This window comes from Strongylocentrotus purpuratus, unplaced genomic scaffold, assembly GCF_000002235.5.
Source record: "Strongylocentrotus purpuratus isolate Spur 01 unplaced genomic scaffold, Spur_5.0 spur5_scaffold_10, whole genome shotgun sequence".
Lineage (NCBI taxonomy): Eukaryota > Metazoa > Echinodermata > Echinoidea > Camarodonta > Strongylocentrotidae > Strongylocentrotus > Strongylocentrotus purpuratus.
This window is the reverse complement of record NW_022145595.1, coordinates 25,302,456-25,320,288: the sequence shown is the minus strand read 5'-3', so window position 1 is coordinate 25,320,288 and position 17,833 is coordinate 25,302,456. Positions and strand designations below refer to the sequence as shown.

General features: G+C 38.4%; 1 protein-coding gene across 3 annotated transcripts in view; it reads right to left on the bottom strand.

Moving 5' to 3' along the window:
* LOC579645 (folliculin-interacting protein 2) overlaps window positions 1–17,604 on the bottom strand; it is a 34,137-nt gene extending 16,533 nt beyond the window's left edge. For 2 of the 3 annotated variants that reach the window (XM_011675669.2, XM_030979886.1), the window contains exons 1-3: window positions 17,332–17,604; window positions 15,300–15,329; window positions 338–464 (exon numbers count right to left, since the gene is read on the bottom strand). In XM_011675669.2, coding sequence (XP_011673971.2) covers window positions 338–464; window positions 15,300–15,329; window positions 17,332–17,426 — 252 coding nt within the window. In that variant the 5' untranslated portion in view covers window positions 17,427–17,604. The remainder of the gene's footprint in view (window positions 1–337; window positions 465–15,299; window positions 15,330–17,331) is intronic. The other variant, XM_030979887.1, reaches the window with a different exon arrangement.
* Window positions 17,605–17,833: the final 229 nt, after the last annotated feature.

Genomic DNA, 17,833 nt, shown 5'->3' with positions numbered 1-17,833 from the left:
TGAATATAATCAGCATTTTGAAGTGAATATTGACTAAGAATCATCAGAAGAATTATTTACTTAATTTGTACCAAGTTTGATAACTTCAATGAAATATGAACAAATAACAAAAATTGATTATTTATTGTCATATTAAGTTGTCACTGGAAAAGCGGCGCCTATGTCTCGCTTTTTGCTACGCAGGCGAGACAAAAATTGGGCAGTATGGTTGTATGAAGGACTTTTAACAGCTCCTCTTCTCACCTTACAGGAAATCACTAAGTATTAAACTGACCGCTGAGGAATCGGTGCTGGAGCATATGCTAAATAAACAACCCATCTAGGGGATTAAATTTACCTCTGTGGTTTGTGGATCCACCTTATGAATGGCTTTGGAGTCGATGATTGTTTTCTTGCCCTTCACGTCACACTCTTTGATGACGACGAGTCGGATCTGTTTCTCTTCCAATAATGGAGCCTGCCAGCTGAAAACACAAAACAAGTCAATAGTATACATTAGGATTATGTATTAGCAATGCCTTCTTCCAGGTTGAAAATCTGAAAACTGATAACAATAACATGTACAATGTAGAACAAGCATGATCAAATGTGTGCAAAGCTAGCGATCGCCATATCGGTGATTGGAAGTTTTTAGAAACAAATAATATAAATAGGGGTTACTTGAAGAGCTTTTTACATCCAAATGATTTTGTGAAGAATAATTTGGACAATATCAGTTAAATCATACACCTTGGTACTTCATTAGGCTCATACAATTCATATAATTATACTTTCATATGCAGTCTTGACTCATTTGACTGAATTGTATTGAAACGTCTCTATAACATTCTGACATGATTTCAAGCTTCCCAAAGATATGCCACTCCTCTAATCCTCCCCCATCCATCCATCCCTTACTCCCATCCTCCTCCCATGCCCCTCCCATCCTCCTCCCATGCCCCTCCCATCCTCCTCCCATGCCCCTCCCATGCCCCTCCCATCCTCATCCCATGCCCCTCCGATCCTCCTCCCATGCCCCTCCATGCCCCTCCCATCCTCCTCCCATGCCCCTCCCATCCTCATCCCATCCTCCTCCCATGCCCCTCCGATCCTCCTCCCATCCTCCTCCCATGCCCCTCCCATCCTCATCTCATGCCCCTCCCATCCCTCTCCCATCCTCCTCCCTCCTCTTCCCTCCTCCTCCCTCCCCCTCCCATCTTCCTCCCATTTCTTAGGGTCAACAAGTCAGCATCGGTAGACAGGCGAGTATGCATTCAACACATTCAACGAACGGTTGCACAATCCGTCTGGTATGCCTGATATCTAACCTCACCGGGCTCAACTTGGCAAACACACCATGTACATTAGGTCATGATAAGGTGAATTACACAACGTGGCACTAGGAGCTAGTCTGTTCACATACAAGTGAAACAATGAACCCACTTCATACATATGAATATCAAATAGGCCTTTATGGGTCGAACGGTATAAAATATGCCACCTCCACTCAACAAAGTCACAAGGAATTAGCCACATGTACAGTACATGTACAACACGGATACTGGTTCATGTCCATGTGTACATGTACATCTGAAGTGTTCATTACACAAAGGTGGGCATACAGTACATTTAAAAAATGTATTTTGGACTTTCATCATATTAGCACTTTTAAGTTTGATTAATTGTGATTAAGGACTTTTAAGGTATTTAAATATCAAAGGATCTACATGTATGTATAATGTAATATTGGAATCAAATTAATGAATAAATCTTCCTAATGCCTCGATAAAAGTTATTTCATTCACCTGTTACGAATAACTATATTTCAATAGTCAGAATGCAAATTGCTTATTGCATACATTAATTGTTACTAGGGAGGTCTTGTAGAACAAGCCATAATAATTGTCCTACCTAACAACACATGTATGAAATTTTCATTCTGACTATTGAAATACAATTATTTGCAACAGGTGAATGAAATAATTTGCAACAAGGCATTTAACAAAGATTTCGGCTTTAAATTTGATTACATTACGAGAATGGCCTATTTCAGCAACCACAGTCAATGATTCTAGAAACTGAGGAAAATGTAAGTTTGAATTTGAAGACTACCTACAATATGTAGGACACCAATGCACAAGGCATGCACCGTCCACAATGCAACATGACCATGAACCGTACAAAGATATGGTGTCATCAAAATACCTAACTGAGCTTGTTAAAACCGGTCTATCCCGTCTAGCGGACGGATGGGCGACTGGATGTTGGTTGCTCCCTGGAGCTGAGATGTCTGCCGAACTGATATCTCAGCTGACATCATCCCAAAGCATGTTAATTTGATTTGGTGCATCCAACGGCACGTTCACACATGCCCCGGTATACTGCAGTGTTTTATAAATCATTTCATAAATTGTAAATGGATGGCGAGTAAAGATGAAAAAAAAGGTTGCATGCAACAAAGGTCCTCCCGTACTCACTATCTGAGTGTACTTGTGTTATAAGATATATCTTAATGTAAAAAGAATTAAGCTTACATCTTTGAAGAAATAAAAAGAACCAAAAAACAGCCCAAGTTTACTGTGACATATGTGAATGAACCTGCAGGTAACTGAAAGAAATTGATGCTCCTTCATTGAAGCAGCGTACTCTACATTAAATACATGTTGTATAAATGCACCCACAAATGGCTCAATCACATCGCTCTAGGAGGATCGATGGCTTGCCCTAAACTTCACTTGAACCTTGCACACATTTTGAACTACTGGCTAATTTCCTAATAATTATGATACCTAATTAAGATTCAAAATAATGCTCAGAATTATCTAATCTGTATTTTGTAGTTCAAAATTATACCCCTTCCTAACCTCACTTGAACCTTGCACAAATTTTGAACCAATGGCTAATTTTCTAATAATCATGATACCTAGCTAAGTCACAAAATTATGTTTGGACTTATCTAATCTGTATTTTTGTAGGTCAGGATTTGCTCACTTCCTTTCTTAGGTACCGTACAGTATATAATCTCCCACCAAGTTACACCAATATGTATGCAGGGTGCCAAGAACCTAGACATGAACTCTTGAAGTTCAAGAGGTTACTCCACTCCAAGTGTGGCGGATAAGATGTCCTGTGGGATGTGTGTGAATTGAACGTTTTGTGCAATTCACAACCTATATAGATTACAGAACTTACTTCTTCACACCTTTAAGTACATACGGTTTGGAGCAATTATTACATCAATTTGTAGGGTAGTGGATTGCTTTTGCATTCATGAGGATTACTGGAAGAAAGTGAAGGAAAGAAAGAAGCAGATTCTATACAGAAGGAAAGACAATAAAGAAAGAAAGAGAGACAGAGAGAGGGGGGAGAGACACAGAGAGAGAGGGAGAGAGAGAGAGAGAGAGAGACAGACAGACAGAGAGAGAGAAAAAAAAAGAGAAAAAGAGCTGAGGTGAGAAAGTTCTGTTTCTCTATCATCATTCTCTAAATAATCTGCAGTTTCTCAAAGTACAATTATAATTTTCAATTTTCCATACATACTGGTAATTTGAGACTTTTCATGAATGGATATATGCCTACACTCTCACCCTTTCAGTTCTAACTGTACAATACATAATGGGGATGGACCTACGATACATGTATCTGGGTCAGCATACTTGTATATTCACAAGGATGTGGTGTGCTATGCGTGGGATGTTTCACATCAAAGCCAGATGACATCTAGAGTAGTTTCTATCACGAGAATGGGAGCTTCAATTCAAACAAGTTTGGCTAATACAAAGAGTATTAGAGCAAATACAACCACATGTCGAGGTAAAGGTCGATACAGATGGCAATGCAACAAGTAGATCATGTGCCATTCATACAAGTGAAGCATATGGATTGCCGGTGTATGCATAGCATTACGGCTTATCATCAGTTCCCTGGTTGAAGTGTCGGCAGGCAATGTCTCGAGACATTGGCAAAATGAAAATGACATTGTGAGAAGCACACAATGCCCCCCCCCCCAAAAAAAAGGGAAAACTGGATAAATAGAACACTCTGTCTTCCATAGTAACCTTGACAGTGGACCCTGTGCTGTTGGAGCCTTGCTTTCAATCAGTGTAGGCCTGTTTATACTTTGATCTAGTCTAAATACTCCTCTCAGACTCTGTAAAGAGAGGAAATGTGTTCCAATTTGTTTTTTGAGGATATCATAAATCAAGGCGAGAAAAACAGAAAGGTTTCAGACTATATTTCCTCCTTCAGACTGCCAAAAGTTATGGCTTACAGATACAGAATAGAACCATGGACTTTGTTGTAGTATGTCCATGTTAGCTTAAAATGATCTTGAATTCAGAGGAGTCATCGTAGCATAGTGGGTCATTCACTCGATTTTCAATCAAATGGTTGAGGGTTCAAATCCTAGCATAGCACCAACATCCTTTGGCAAGTCATTGATCCACATTTGCCACTCTTCACCCAGGAGTATATAGGTATCTACATGTATCTAGCAATGCAAGGATAATTAAAAGTGCAAGGCCCTCAGGAGGAACAGCACTGATACTGTTGAGGCTAATTCCCTCTGTTTAAATAAAATCAATATTTTTATTATGACCAATTAGTTAGTGCACTAGTGCCTCTGACAAAGGCACTTACTTGTACATGTATCCTCATTAAGCGCTATAGATACAAATGCAACTTTTTTCATCCTCCTTGGATAGGAAATTTATGAAATTTATCTATTAAAAGCATACTTGCTCTGGTAGCAAGTCAGATAAAATTATGACAACAGTCATCATACAGTAGATCTGTTTGACGGAGGTTGATGGACTCCACATGTGACCATCCAGTCTACCACAGCAGCAGGTTACAGGAAGCTTGGTATCCGATTGTCAAGTTTTCAACCATCACATGACATTGGGTGTGTTCAGGGCTGGCTAGGACACAATCAATATTGCACTGACCTGTAGGCTTATTGATAACATTGTTTTGTTTGGGAACTTAAAATAGATTGAACGCAAGGCACTGAAAGCAGTCTGGTCTAGAGCATATCTGGAATATCAACACTACACAAAAATATACAAGATGGCCCCAGTGAATACGGTTGTCATATATATGGAAGCCTTGGTGAAAGACTGTAAATTATTCCTTCTTGAACTTCTTGGACAGGCTGCAAGAATGGTCCCATGCAGACCTTACAAATATAAAGAATCCACAGTAACGGTACTCAAAAATATGCATGTCGGCCTAAATTTGTCTTGCTTGTAAATGTAATTGTAAGAACTAAACAAGAGCTGGGGCCCCATTAAAGTATTTTCCAGGTAGTGTACCTACAGTGTATGGTTAGTACAAAGCCTCAAATATAATGAGAGTCTAAATTTAGGTCATATATCCTGAAAGCTGGTATTATTGAATCATAATTTGCATATACTGCTACCAAAAATGCAAGATTGATAATGACCGAGTAATCGTACACACAGCGAGACACACATAATGTACAACCTCTGGAAATGTTTTTCACCTTCTTAAATCAAAAACATAAAATTGCATACAAGGCTTGATTAAGAGACTCATATCATCAAACTAGCATGGCTACACCAAATAATCAACTGATGGGTGTTGGCGCCCCCTTTAAATTAATCGGCAGGAACCAATAGACTTGCATTAATGCCTCCCAAGCCCCAACATGAGTCAATGCATGACGGCTGATCCTAGGCTAATTTGGTGCCACTAAATTCCGATTAGAGCCATTTCCTTTGTCGTCAATGAAAATGAGTGACCTCTACTCCCTGGAGCATCATCGATAGTCATTCACTCTTAATAGCCATGTTATGCTATATGACCGTTCGTTTAAAATAAAGATAAATGAGTAAAATATAACTGTACAAAACAATTACCCGTAACACATTATAAATGGTGGCTTTGTGATAAGAAACTCATTGTTTTCTCCAATTATGAAAAATACTGAATGAAGAAAAATAGTACATTCTCTGTGATTTGAGTGGTTTATAGCACTGGAGAGGACAAAAGGTTAAGGGGTCAAATTCTAGCCCCTGTCCTTATGCAAGACACTGATCAAAGTTTGCCGCTCTTGATCCAGGTGCAGTAAATGAGTACCCCTGTATACAAACAGAAGAAATGTTTCCATGCAATGCACTACATGTATGCACCATGTCAGTAGGAGGCCAGTGAAATCATATAAAGGGGAAGTCCACCCTGATATAAAGTTGGTTTTAAATTTAATAGAAGCAGAAAAATGAGAGGAACATGTCAGTGAAAGATGGAGCAAAATTGATGAAGTCGCGATCAATCAAACACAAATTGGCAACTCTGTGACGTTTCTTGCGAGGTCTTCTCGCAAATATGTTTTTTTATACTCTTTACACCCAGGTGTCAAATGGGTACCCGGTAGGATGCGGCCGTCATTGTTGGTCAAACAGCTTGTGAGCGTCAAGTAACGCCCGGCTGGAATGCTCCCCAGGGAGTGGAGATTGTGCACACAGTGTGTGCGGGCAAGCACTGAATCCAATGACCGGGGTAATAGTATATTTTTAAAGCGCTTAGAGACATTTGTATTAAGCGCTATATAAAAATTAAATATTATTATTATTATTATTATTAAATGTAATACAAAGTTTTGGGAAATTTTGTAAATTGGGTGGATAGTGATTCTTAACAATTTTGATACTTTCGAATGCCCCTGTGGATGTATTATAAGCACTAGTAAATTTAGCCCCTAAAACACTTCTGCTTTCGAGAAAAATGGAATATAAAAATTTACCGGTGCTCCCGGTAAATTTCAAATAGCTCCTACGGCCATACAATAGTAGCTGCGACCATGAAAATCTCTGAATATGTGGTATTAATATATAATTTCCAAACGGGAATAGCTAGTTGGTCAATTTTATTCAAGAAACATTGTTTGATAGCTTAATTAATATCTTGACCTTGAGAGGGAGCTATACAGCATAAAGAGTTAATTATTTATAATTTCATAACTTTAGACTCGATTTCAACCGAGACAACGATGACTGAATATTGTAGGATCACATATGCTTCCAATATGTTCATTTGGACCAAATTCATGACCCCATACCAAAACTTTGTATTACCTTTAATACAGAACCCCTGTATGAAACTAATCTATTCCTTCCTCAACAGCTAAGAAAATGAAAGTTCATACAATTCTTAGTACAGAGCAAATGGGAGGAGACCTCGCAATATATTTTGCCAAATTGTATTTGTTTGATTACAACTTCAGAAATTCATGACTTTCTTTTTTTAATCGGATTTTGCTCCAGCTGAATTGAATTTTTTCTTCTGATTTACAAATGTAGTTCTTTATGATAAAGACTTGAAATACCAATAAATGTCTACAAAATGAAATTTGCCAAGTTTCATTTTTGTTTAGAACTACAACATACATACATGCATGTGGAAGTTCATAGGGCATTCTGACCTGAGATTAACTTGTAAATACACAATGCCCAAAATTTAAATTCAGATACCCGGTAAATGAACTTGGCTGCTTGCGTTCCAACTATCTCACGAGTTTGATAGCGCAATGTCAACACAGATCATGTGCCAAAAACTTGGAGAAAACAAACTGAGAAGGGCAGAGATAAGAAGATCACACTGTCTGATCAATAGTCTTCATCCAAAGACTCTAAGATTCAAGTTGAGGTTCGCTTACATGCTGAAGGGAGCACCAAAAAGCAATGGGTCTTTTCAATGTAGCCACACTATGTAATCTTTGACTTGGTGATATGATAGATACAGGAATAGGCAATACTTCCAAAGAGATACAGGTCCCTTCTTCTGTTCTGGGTATGGAGTGGCAAATGCAGATTAATGCCTAATTGCCAAAGGACGTTAGTGCTGTGCCAGGGATCAAACCAATGACCTTTGATGGCCAGTGTTCGAACCACTCAACTATGACACACATTCACCAAAAACAATATGGTTGCAGAATTTTTTATTATTTGTTTATTTTTTTTTAAATAGATGTCAGGATCAGAAAAAAAGTCTGATATCAGCTTTTGCCTAAATTTCATTAAAGCTTCAATAACTTCAATCTTATTATTTTTCCTGTAATTCTCCTTCCAGGGCATACATTACATAGAGACAGCAAAAAACATGTCTGTTTAAACAGACTAGCATGTCTGTTCCGAGTATTCTTTAAAATTTCATTATCATCCTTATCAGATGGCAAACACTCACAAAGCATAGCACGTGGTGGTCTGGGACTTTGGACGAGGATCACCTGATATGTATACTTACGAAACTCGCACTGTTTTCACAGATACTAGGTGTGAACTCTCGTCTGCACAATGGAGTCAGGACTTATGTACTTGTCTACATGTACTGGTACATGTAAAGGGAAAGGGTTGTCAGTTTCCATGGGCAGAAGGTCATAATCAGCTGACACCAAATTTGGTGGAAATAAGTATGTACATGTACAAATCTGCATACAGCGAAACCCGTATCAAGAAATATCCCCTAGTCTCCCGGAGAGTCTTCGGTGAGGGAAATGTATAAAGATAAAGATTTTACCATATATGGGGAAATGGATTGAAAATGCAGGAGCATTGCATATATTTAAAGGCCTATTGGTCATAAGACTGAAGGCTATATATCCTGGTTATTGACAACACCTGTTATTGTAATTGTGTTATTGGGTATACACCCAAATGGTGTATGATGTAGATCCTACATGTATCTTTCTATTTTTAAGAATTGCTAGGGACACTAATCTGTCATCACATGAATCTAAATTCAAAATTCTACTCTAATTGAAATTTTCCAGTCCTGAATTTGATTAACACTGTAAGCCTGGAACTTAGACTAAACTCGAGGTCATTTTTACAAGTCCCATTTTGCTACTTCCCATACATGTAGCAATATTTGAGAATACTGGCAGTGTGCCAGTGTTTCGTTGGCAATTTGGCATGGTAGGAAATTATGAAATCAATACGAATCGGGCATCACATGACTTGGTTTTAATGATGATAAAGACAATGAAGTATAAGGAATTAGCACAGCTAGTGAAATGCATGGTACAACTGATGAACAGGTACATGTACATTGCCAATGTTACACCTGCTACCTGTATTTTTATGCTATATAAGGCTATTCTGTATTCATTGATACATGTATGTTGGCCTATACCGATGCAAAACAAACAAATGAAAAAAATAAGATTATTTTAACATGCAGCAAGTAAATTCTGCAATTTGCATAATTATGCAGACTTGTTGTCACATAAAAAGAGTAGCGATTGATTACAAGAAAATGCAATTAACATCAATCAAATTATCTCTCTCTTTAGAACAGAGCTGTGATTGATATCAATCACAACTTTTGTACAAGAGTGAAGGCTGGTCCAGCAATAGTACATATTTTACCAGAAAACTGATCAATTTGTTTAAATTCTACTTGTGAGTGACAACATTGGCCTTTGGTATGCGTTAATCTCGATTTGCACACCATACCCAGGTGTGGTTAATAGGTGTGTGTCAATATTGTAGCCTTGCTACCGTTTTATTGAGAGTGATACTTGGGTATCCAACTAGCAACATGCTATAGGAATAACTTCCTTGAATACTTAGGTGCCTAATTGATTAATACAATTCAGCACTATATAAAGCCTTGTATCCTCTTGAAAAGTGCAGCTAAGCAATACCAATGATAAGGTGACAAACTTGAGAACAAGAATTTTCACGAACATGAACAGTGTTGACAGTTTCCTGCTAGGAATGTTCCTGAATACCTTTTTAAAAATAAATTTTTATTTTAAAAAAAATTGGAGGGGGGGGGGGGGGGGTAAAATTTCACCATGCACATTGTAAAACATGCGACAAATAGTTGGCACAGGTTTATTAAGTCATTTCCTAGAAAGGATGAGGCCTTGCCCAAGCCGTGCCTCATGCATGTTTGGCACAAAATTCTACATTCCAGACTTTGCATTGCAGCGATATTTGATGAAAAGTGCAAACTTGGCTTAAAGAAGAAAAACCACCTACGACGACGGCTTATTGAAAAAATTAAAAAGTTTTCCAGTCACAACGAAACCTTGACCCTACAATCTTTCCAGTCACGTAACTTTTTGACTTGATGCAAATGCTTAAAGGTATGGACCAGTTTTGGATAGATATAATAATTTATTGCATAGTCCCATATACGGTACATCTTTCTGTGTACAGTGCTTGTAACTTTACCAAGACTGGGCCGAATTTCTTATCATTTTGATGATTCCAGAACCCTGCAGTACACACCACTAGTTATATGCTAGATGATCAACCTTTTCTGATCGATTCCACGTTTCTTTCACAATGTAATCGCATGACCAGAACTGGTCAATACCTTTAAAGGTAAAGACCAGTATTGGCAACGCCCCAATTTCAAAAAATGAAATGGAAGCTCTCATTACCAATCATGTGAAAGAATATGTTTTGACTAATACATGATGATAAAAAATTTGCCGGGAAACCGCCTACTAATTCATATATTTGGTAAATTTATTTCTCTCATGGTCTGGTGAGAGAGATAGGGTAGTCCCATATACATCTTTCTGTGTATAGTGCTTGTAACTTTACGAAGAATGAGCCAAATTTCTTATCATTTTGATGATTCCAGAACCTTGCAGATGCTAGATGCTAGATGATCGACCTTTTCTGATCGATTCCACAACGTTTCTTTCACAATGCAATCGCATGACCATTACTGGTCTTTACCTTTAAGATGAAATCAAGTGATTTGGTGTCACATAATTCTGACTCACAGAGGGAGATAAATACTATGTCAACTGAGCACTGATTATGTGGTAAAAGGTACTGTACATGTACATTTAAGTTCAAGCAAAACACAAACAGTATTAGTAAAAGAATATCCAAAGTTCCAAACAAACCGCCCCATGCTTGACTGCCTGTGCTGAACCATTCCTCTCGCTGAAAGGCAATTACACACCTTTTGTCATATTAAAGTGTTGAATGGTTGACAGCTTGACATACAGACCAAAGTGAAACAAAAACAAAAGACTCCCACGCTAATTTCTGCAAGGGGGTTTACAAAATATCATGCACCAGTTCTGTAGTTCATCAGTGTAAAATTGCTAGTTACACAGTTCGGCCATGCTGAGCAAAAGAGCATTCATAATTTACTTTCTTTTTGTATTTTTTTTTCTGAGCAAAAATGTTACATTCCGGTTCATGTAGTTCAGCAAAGGAAAGTTCAACACACTTTTAAAACTTTACAATCATGGGCTAAGGCTCATCAATCAATTTCTGCTATAATCCTCAAATAAAAACTGCAATACATTGGATTATAATGATGATGAGCCATCAAGCTAGACATCCAATTTTTTATTTTATTTTTTGCTTAAGAAGATTTGACCTTCCGATCTACCCGCCTGATGGGATCAACCACATGATACATATAATAAGCAATACAAATTATTTCTTCCTTCCTCGTCATAACAAGAAACTTGATTCCCGGACCGTACAATGACGATTCTTGGCAAGGCACAGCAAGTTGTGGTGATTACAACACATCTTGTGATCATTTCTCATGCTATTCTGACTCATCACAACAATCCCTCTAGTTGGGAATGTCTGTTATCAATGCCAACAAACACCCGTTTTTAATGGGTGTGTATCGGGAGTACCATTACAACCTCCGCAGTCATGAAGTCACATTAAATCCTGAAATGTTGTAAACAATTAAAAAGAGAAACTACACATAACTAACAAATATACAGGAGAAATACCAATCTACAGTATGATGATATGCAATTGTGTGAGGAACAGTACTCAGGCTCGATAAGATATTTGTTTAGTAATCTATCATTTCTTCTATGCAAAGAAAAGAAATGACTCCAGAAAGACAGACCTCTTTGATAACTGGATGCTGAGTTTTTTTTTTCTTTCTTTGTTTGCTTTCTGTTTATTATTAATTTTTTGATGCAAATTAAGGGCAGTTATATATATTTCATATTCTATTGGATATTTTGCTAAATATGACTCTGATCTGACGTATGTTTGAAAACAATTAAGCCTCTAAATAATCGTGTCTGAATTCTACATATCTGTTTAAAAAAAAAATTAAAAATTAAAAAAAAAATCTATACAAAACTTTTTTAAAATGTGCATGTACATGTAGTATGTACAGCTACATGTACATGTACAAACACACATGTTATCTAAAATGTCTTCTACGGTCACATAAAAAGGCCACAAAACCCGTCACAAATGCTAAGCAAATATTACATGAGCCATTCACAGGAAAGATCATTGTGCAACTGAGCATGTAATTATCAGTATCCCTTAGAGAATGCATACAAATGCAATACACTGGTGACCTTTTCAATTCGCATAATGATGTGCATTATTCCCACGCAAAAGTTGAACATCAACACAGCCCCTTTCAACATGAACTTTTCATATTACAACGGATGAGAAACACTGAGAATCACAGTGAAAACATACAAAAGGAAGGAAATACCCTTTCAATGTTTAATACAAAAGGTGTCCTTTCAGCCCACTCTCCAAAGTCTCTATGAATGTTTCTCTCTAACAGGTATAAGGAAACAAAACCTCAACTACGGTTAGGTATCATATCTTTAGGTATCATATCTTTTGGTATAATTTCTCTGTCACAGTGAAAACATACAAAAGGAAGGAAATACCCTTTCAATGTTTAATACAAAGGTGTCCTTTCAGCCCATTCTCTAAAGTTTCTATGAATGTTTCTCTATAACAAGTATAAGGAAACAAAACCTCAACTACGGTACATGTAGGTATCATATCTTTTGGTATAATTTCTCTGTCACGCAATCTTGTGGTAAATGAACATGTGATTCAAACTTTGAATCACAAGTTTTGATTTCACAATCCATATAAATCATGTACATGACAAGATATCTATCTACATGTATGCAGTAATCCTCCTTGTGCAAATTATAGGAATTTTGAATATTTGGAATACCGGTATGGAATACAAGTCTAGACCTAGAGGATATTCTTTTTATGGTCTGGGCTTTCTAAATTCAAGAAACAACTTGTTAGAGGTTCTAATGAGATACAAGTCCTCCACGTGGAGGTCATGCTCTACGTTGGAAAATGAAAGCTTCATGTTGCATTCATATTCAGACAGTTTGGGGCTCATAGAAGTGTGAGACTTCTCCGCAGTTGGGAAGGGAAAAAAAATTAGTTTGTTAGGACAACTAACGACTGTTGGGGAATGTTGCCAATCAGGAATGGTCGAAACTGGGATTTGTGACTTTCAAGGCTTCATGGTTGATGAGTGTTCATGCTTTTTTTATAACCTTTATCAAAAAAAAAAAAAATAATAACAAATACCAAGTGACCGATATTTGCTTTTGAATACCGGTATATTTCCACGAACTATAGAACCTTGAACCCTTTAACCATAAAATCAAAGTCTTCTGGGCTGCGTCTCACGAAACCGTCATAAGTACAAGTTCAGCGACATCCCATTGAAATGCGTGTATTAAGTTTAACACGCGTTTCAATGGGATGTTGCTGAACTTGTACTTATGACGGTTTCGTGAGACACAGCCCTGGATGACTGTTCCTGTAAACAAAACCTGTAAAGTGCTGGCAAAAGAAATGAAAAAGAAGAAACACCTGTGTTCACAATTCTACACAACAGCTTTAAATGGTCATGTGATTGTGATAATTCATGTGAGAGACAACCGACCTTGGAGCTAAATCCAGTTAGTCGGATTAGTCTATAGCTAAATGTACAGGCATGTTCACACAGGTCAGAAGTTATAAACAACATCCATTATTAAATAACAATGAGGGTTGGTTGGGTTCCCAATGGACAGGAAAAAAAATGAGTATTCAGAGTTATAACTAATACCTGGGGAAAGGATTCATTTTAACCACAAGCTAGTGTAAGTCTTAAAGTTAATTGCATTTACACAACACAGCACATGTAACTGTGAATGAGAACACCGCTCCTCCTGCTACTTGTAGCTTTTCCCGCTAAGGCGCTAAGTTCCGCTAACCTTAATATTTGCGGTCTGTTTTAACTTCGAGTTACATGTACAAATGTAACTGGAAGTCTTGTAAAATTCTACAGGTGAGTCCCCACGGTTCCTAACTGCAATACAACTTAAGTAAACAGACCTGTCATGTGAGCCCTTCACTATTGTTGAGAATGATACTCTCTGTAGAAACCATATATGGTATGCTACCACATGATGGCTCTGCGGTAACTATCTTGATTATGATAATCCTATTCCTATTGAACGATTAGTTAAGGTTGTTCTTGGAAAACATCCATATTTGAAGCAATAACTTTGATGTTATATTTTGTCTAATATTCTAAACTCAGATCAGGGATATTAGCTATATTTTCAATTCAATTCAATTCAATTCAATTTTATTTTGCAATATAAAAATCAAAATATACAAAGTAACAGTAAATTTTAACTATGTTTACAAAGGTTATATGCGGGGCTTTCCATGAAGGTTGCGAAAACCTGTGAAGTTGGATCGCCCATTAAAGAATGTGCATGTAGACATGCAAGGGCAATTTTCAGCAAAAACAAAGAAATTTGTTGTTGTTGTTGTTGCTTCGTTTAGCACCCATTGCAACACATACAATAATGTACAAATGATGAAAAATATATGTTCATGTAATTTAGAATTTGTCTACAGTTCTCTAGTTTAGCCAAATGTATCGGCACGAAAAGACACGTTTTGAATACAAAATGCACATATTCGTTGAAGTTCTCACAGATATGGAACCACAACGCTAAGATATGGACCTTGTATATACATGTACTATGACGATTATAAAGCTTTTATCCTAAAATATCACAAAAGACTCTTTAATTATTGCGTTTATGGACGCGTCTTTCATCCCACTACATTTCGCTATGTTACCTTATTATCTACAAGCATCGTGCCATTTCTTGTATTGGCCCTCGGGGGCAGGCCGGGGCTAATCCATGCAGAGGCTGCTCGGAGATTGTACGGACATCGTGCAATTTCAATGCAGTAGCCGTGTCGTCTCCAGTCTCCACGGGCTCCGTAGACTAATCGCAGGCCAAATGTAATCCAGGCATTAGCAAGATACATGTAACATGTAGCACGCATTTCCTGACTTTTATCATTGGTGAGTTGAGTGGGCAAACTAGACACTAATTAGCATACAACTCAACTGAGTGCTTAATTTGTATGTTAACTGAGACCAACTGTAAAGTTCATTTGCTTTCCATAAATGGACTTTTTATTTTAGTTACATTTTAGGTGAAAATCTGTCAATTCTATTATGATGCATGGCTGACAAAACTACTAAATAAAACTTACCATTTATGAGAAACCAGCACTTCTGGTGATCTGTAACGAAAAAGTTAAAAATGCATTTTTTTATAACTATGAGTAATAATTTACCAACACTTCTGTCATCATCTATAACCAAAATAGTTTTAAAAATGTATTTTGTTATATTTAATATCGGTCGCCCGCCCAGAACCCACTTGTATTGTGTGGTGGTTTGCAGTGAAACCTGTGAGAAAGTGTTTATAATAATGTCTTTGTTTTTAGGAAAAATACTCCCAAAAAGATAAGTAAATTGACCCGAAACAGGTAAGAATTATAACAACTTTTATTAAATCATGACTATATTTCAACAATTGTTGAAGATTTAGTTGATTTTTGGTATAGTAGAGTATCTCCACGCCAGAGTCACGAGTCAAAGTTTGGATACGATTATGAACCAACACTGCATGCTTCATCCTGTTAGGCGTTACATGCAAGTTATATGCAGAAACGAAACAATGGAGCGGCAATGAAGAAACCATGTGATAATGATTGATGCAAGATATTGCAATTGACCATATTCGTTGTCGGGTCTAAACTCTAAAGTAAAAGTTAACATCGAAAAAGTCACAGCTTAGCCTGTGTGTTCAGTTAGCGACTGTAAACTAAAGCCCCAGTCCCATATAAAGCCGGACCAGCACGGACGAGCACTGACCACTCCGGACCATCCCGGACCATGGTCTGGGGTGATCCGGGATGGTCCGGGATGTTTTGTTCAAAAAAGTGTGATGCTTTAAAAGCTACAGTCCCATATACGTCCCGGACCGTCCCGGACCATCCCGGACCCCATCCGGGGTGATCCGGGATTCGGTCCGTGTTGACACCGTGTTGGCACCGGGGTGGTCCTGGATGGTCCTGGATGGTCCTGGATGGTCCTGGATGGTCCTGGATGGTCCTGGGCGGTCAATAACTCACTCCCGGACTGCCACGGATCAACACGGACCGCCCCGGCGCCACTACGGATGACCCCGGACCCAGCACGGTGGCTACACGGATCACCCCGGATCAAACTATTGTCCCGGACCGTCCCGGACCACCCCGGCAGTTTTTGACCGTCAAAAACATCCGGGGTCGACTCCCGGACCGCCCAGGACCATCCAGGACCATCCAGGACCATCCAGGACCACCCCGGTGCCAACACGGTGTCAACACGGACCGAATCCCGGATCACCCCGGATGGGGTCCGGGATGGTCCGGGACGGTCCGGGACGTATATGGGACTGTAGCTTAAGATTACAGTCGCTAACTGAACACACGCACGCGCCCGCTCCCCACCGTCGGTACGGTATGCAATTGTAGTGTGCTGCAAGCTGCAGTTTGCCTAACTCCAGGAAGCTCCAACGCCGATGCCGAAGGGCGTTGGAGCTTCCTGGAGCTAGAGTTACAGTTTGTCGTGAATCCTGTGAGAAAGTGCATATTATAAGTCTTTGTTTTTAGGAAAAATACTCTGAAAAAGATAAGAAAATAACACGAATCAGGTAACAAACATAGATCTATTTACTTTTAAATAATGACCTTTATTTGGGTAGTTGATGAATATTTACTTCCTTTTATTTTAGGTATGTTTTAGTAGGTCTATCTCCACGCCGGAGTTACGGGTCAAATTTTGGCTAGACTTCTGAACTAGGCCTAGATCAGTAGATGATGATAGATCTAGATGATCTAGGCCTAGCTAGGGCGGGGTCTAGATCTAGATCGAGATCTAACTTAGACCTAGAGAAAGTGGCCGTGGAGTAGTCGGAGTAGACTCTAGTCTAGTGCCTGAAATTGTTGTGAATGAGTATTTCTATGTGACGTGATCTAAAGTCTACAACCCTAGTAACATCTTAATCTTATGAATGTTTAATAGTCTACGTTTTTGAATGAAATGACTGTTGTTATGTTGTCAAAAAAAATGAGTCTGTGAATTTTGTGATTCTATTTTGTCTGCACTGCACTGGTGCCCGGTGTGTGAACCGACATTTCTTGACTGATCACATCACCCGGCACCCATTCTTCACGTTCACTGCACTGGACTTACTCTAAATTCTCCTTCCTTGAAGCTCCGCATCCCCAGGTGCAATTGGAGCGCCTCTTTTCACGAGAAGTTTGGAAAAGTCGATGAATTAAAGCCATTTTCACATCATGATCGTTGCTTGAAACTTGAAAAATCTCCTCTCGCTGCACTAATTATCTATGTAGTTTACCGTATGGGCTTCGCGTTGCATGCCCAAAAGTGTATACGATAGTATTATAGTTCAATGACTGCATACTACTCGTACTAGTGCTTGTGTTGTTTATAAAAGTCACATGACGATCTTTCAGAGTCGGGGCGCCTGAATGTGATTCACTTCGTACACAGAACGTGATTGGCTAACTGCGTTTCAGTCAGTGCTATTATCAAGAGTATTGATTGGTCGGTGTCGAGTATGGTATGCACTCGTACCTGAAAATGCCAGCCAAGCAAGCAGTCTAGTCATGTGAATTATTTTCTTTTGTTGATACGATAAAATCCGTGCTGATACACATACCGCTTTAATCAT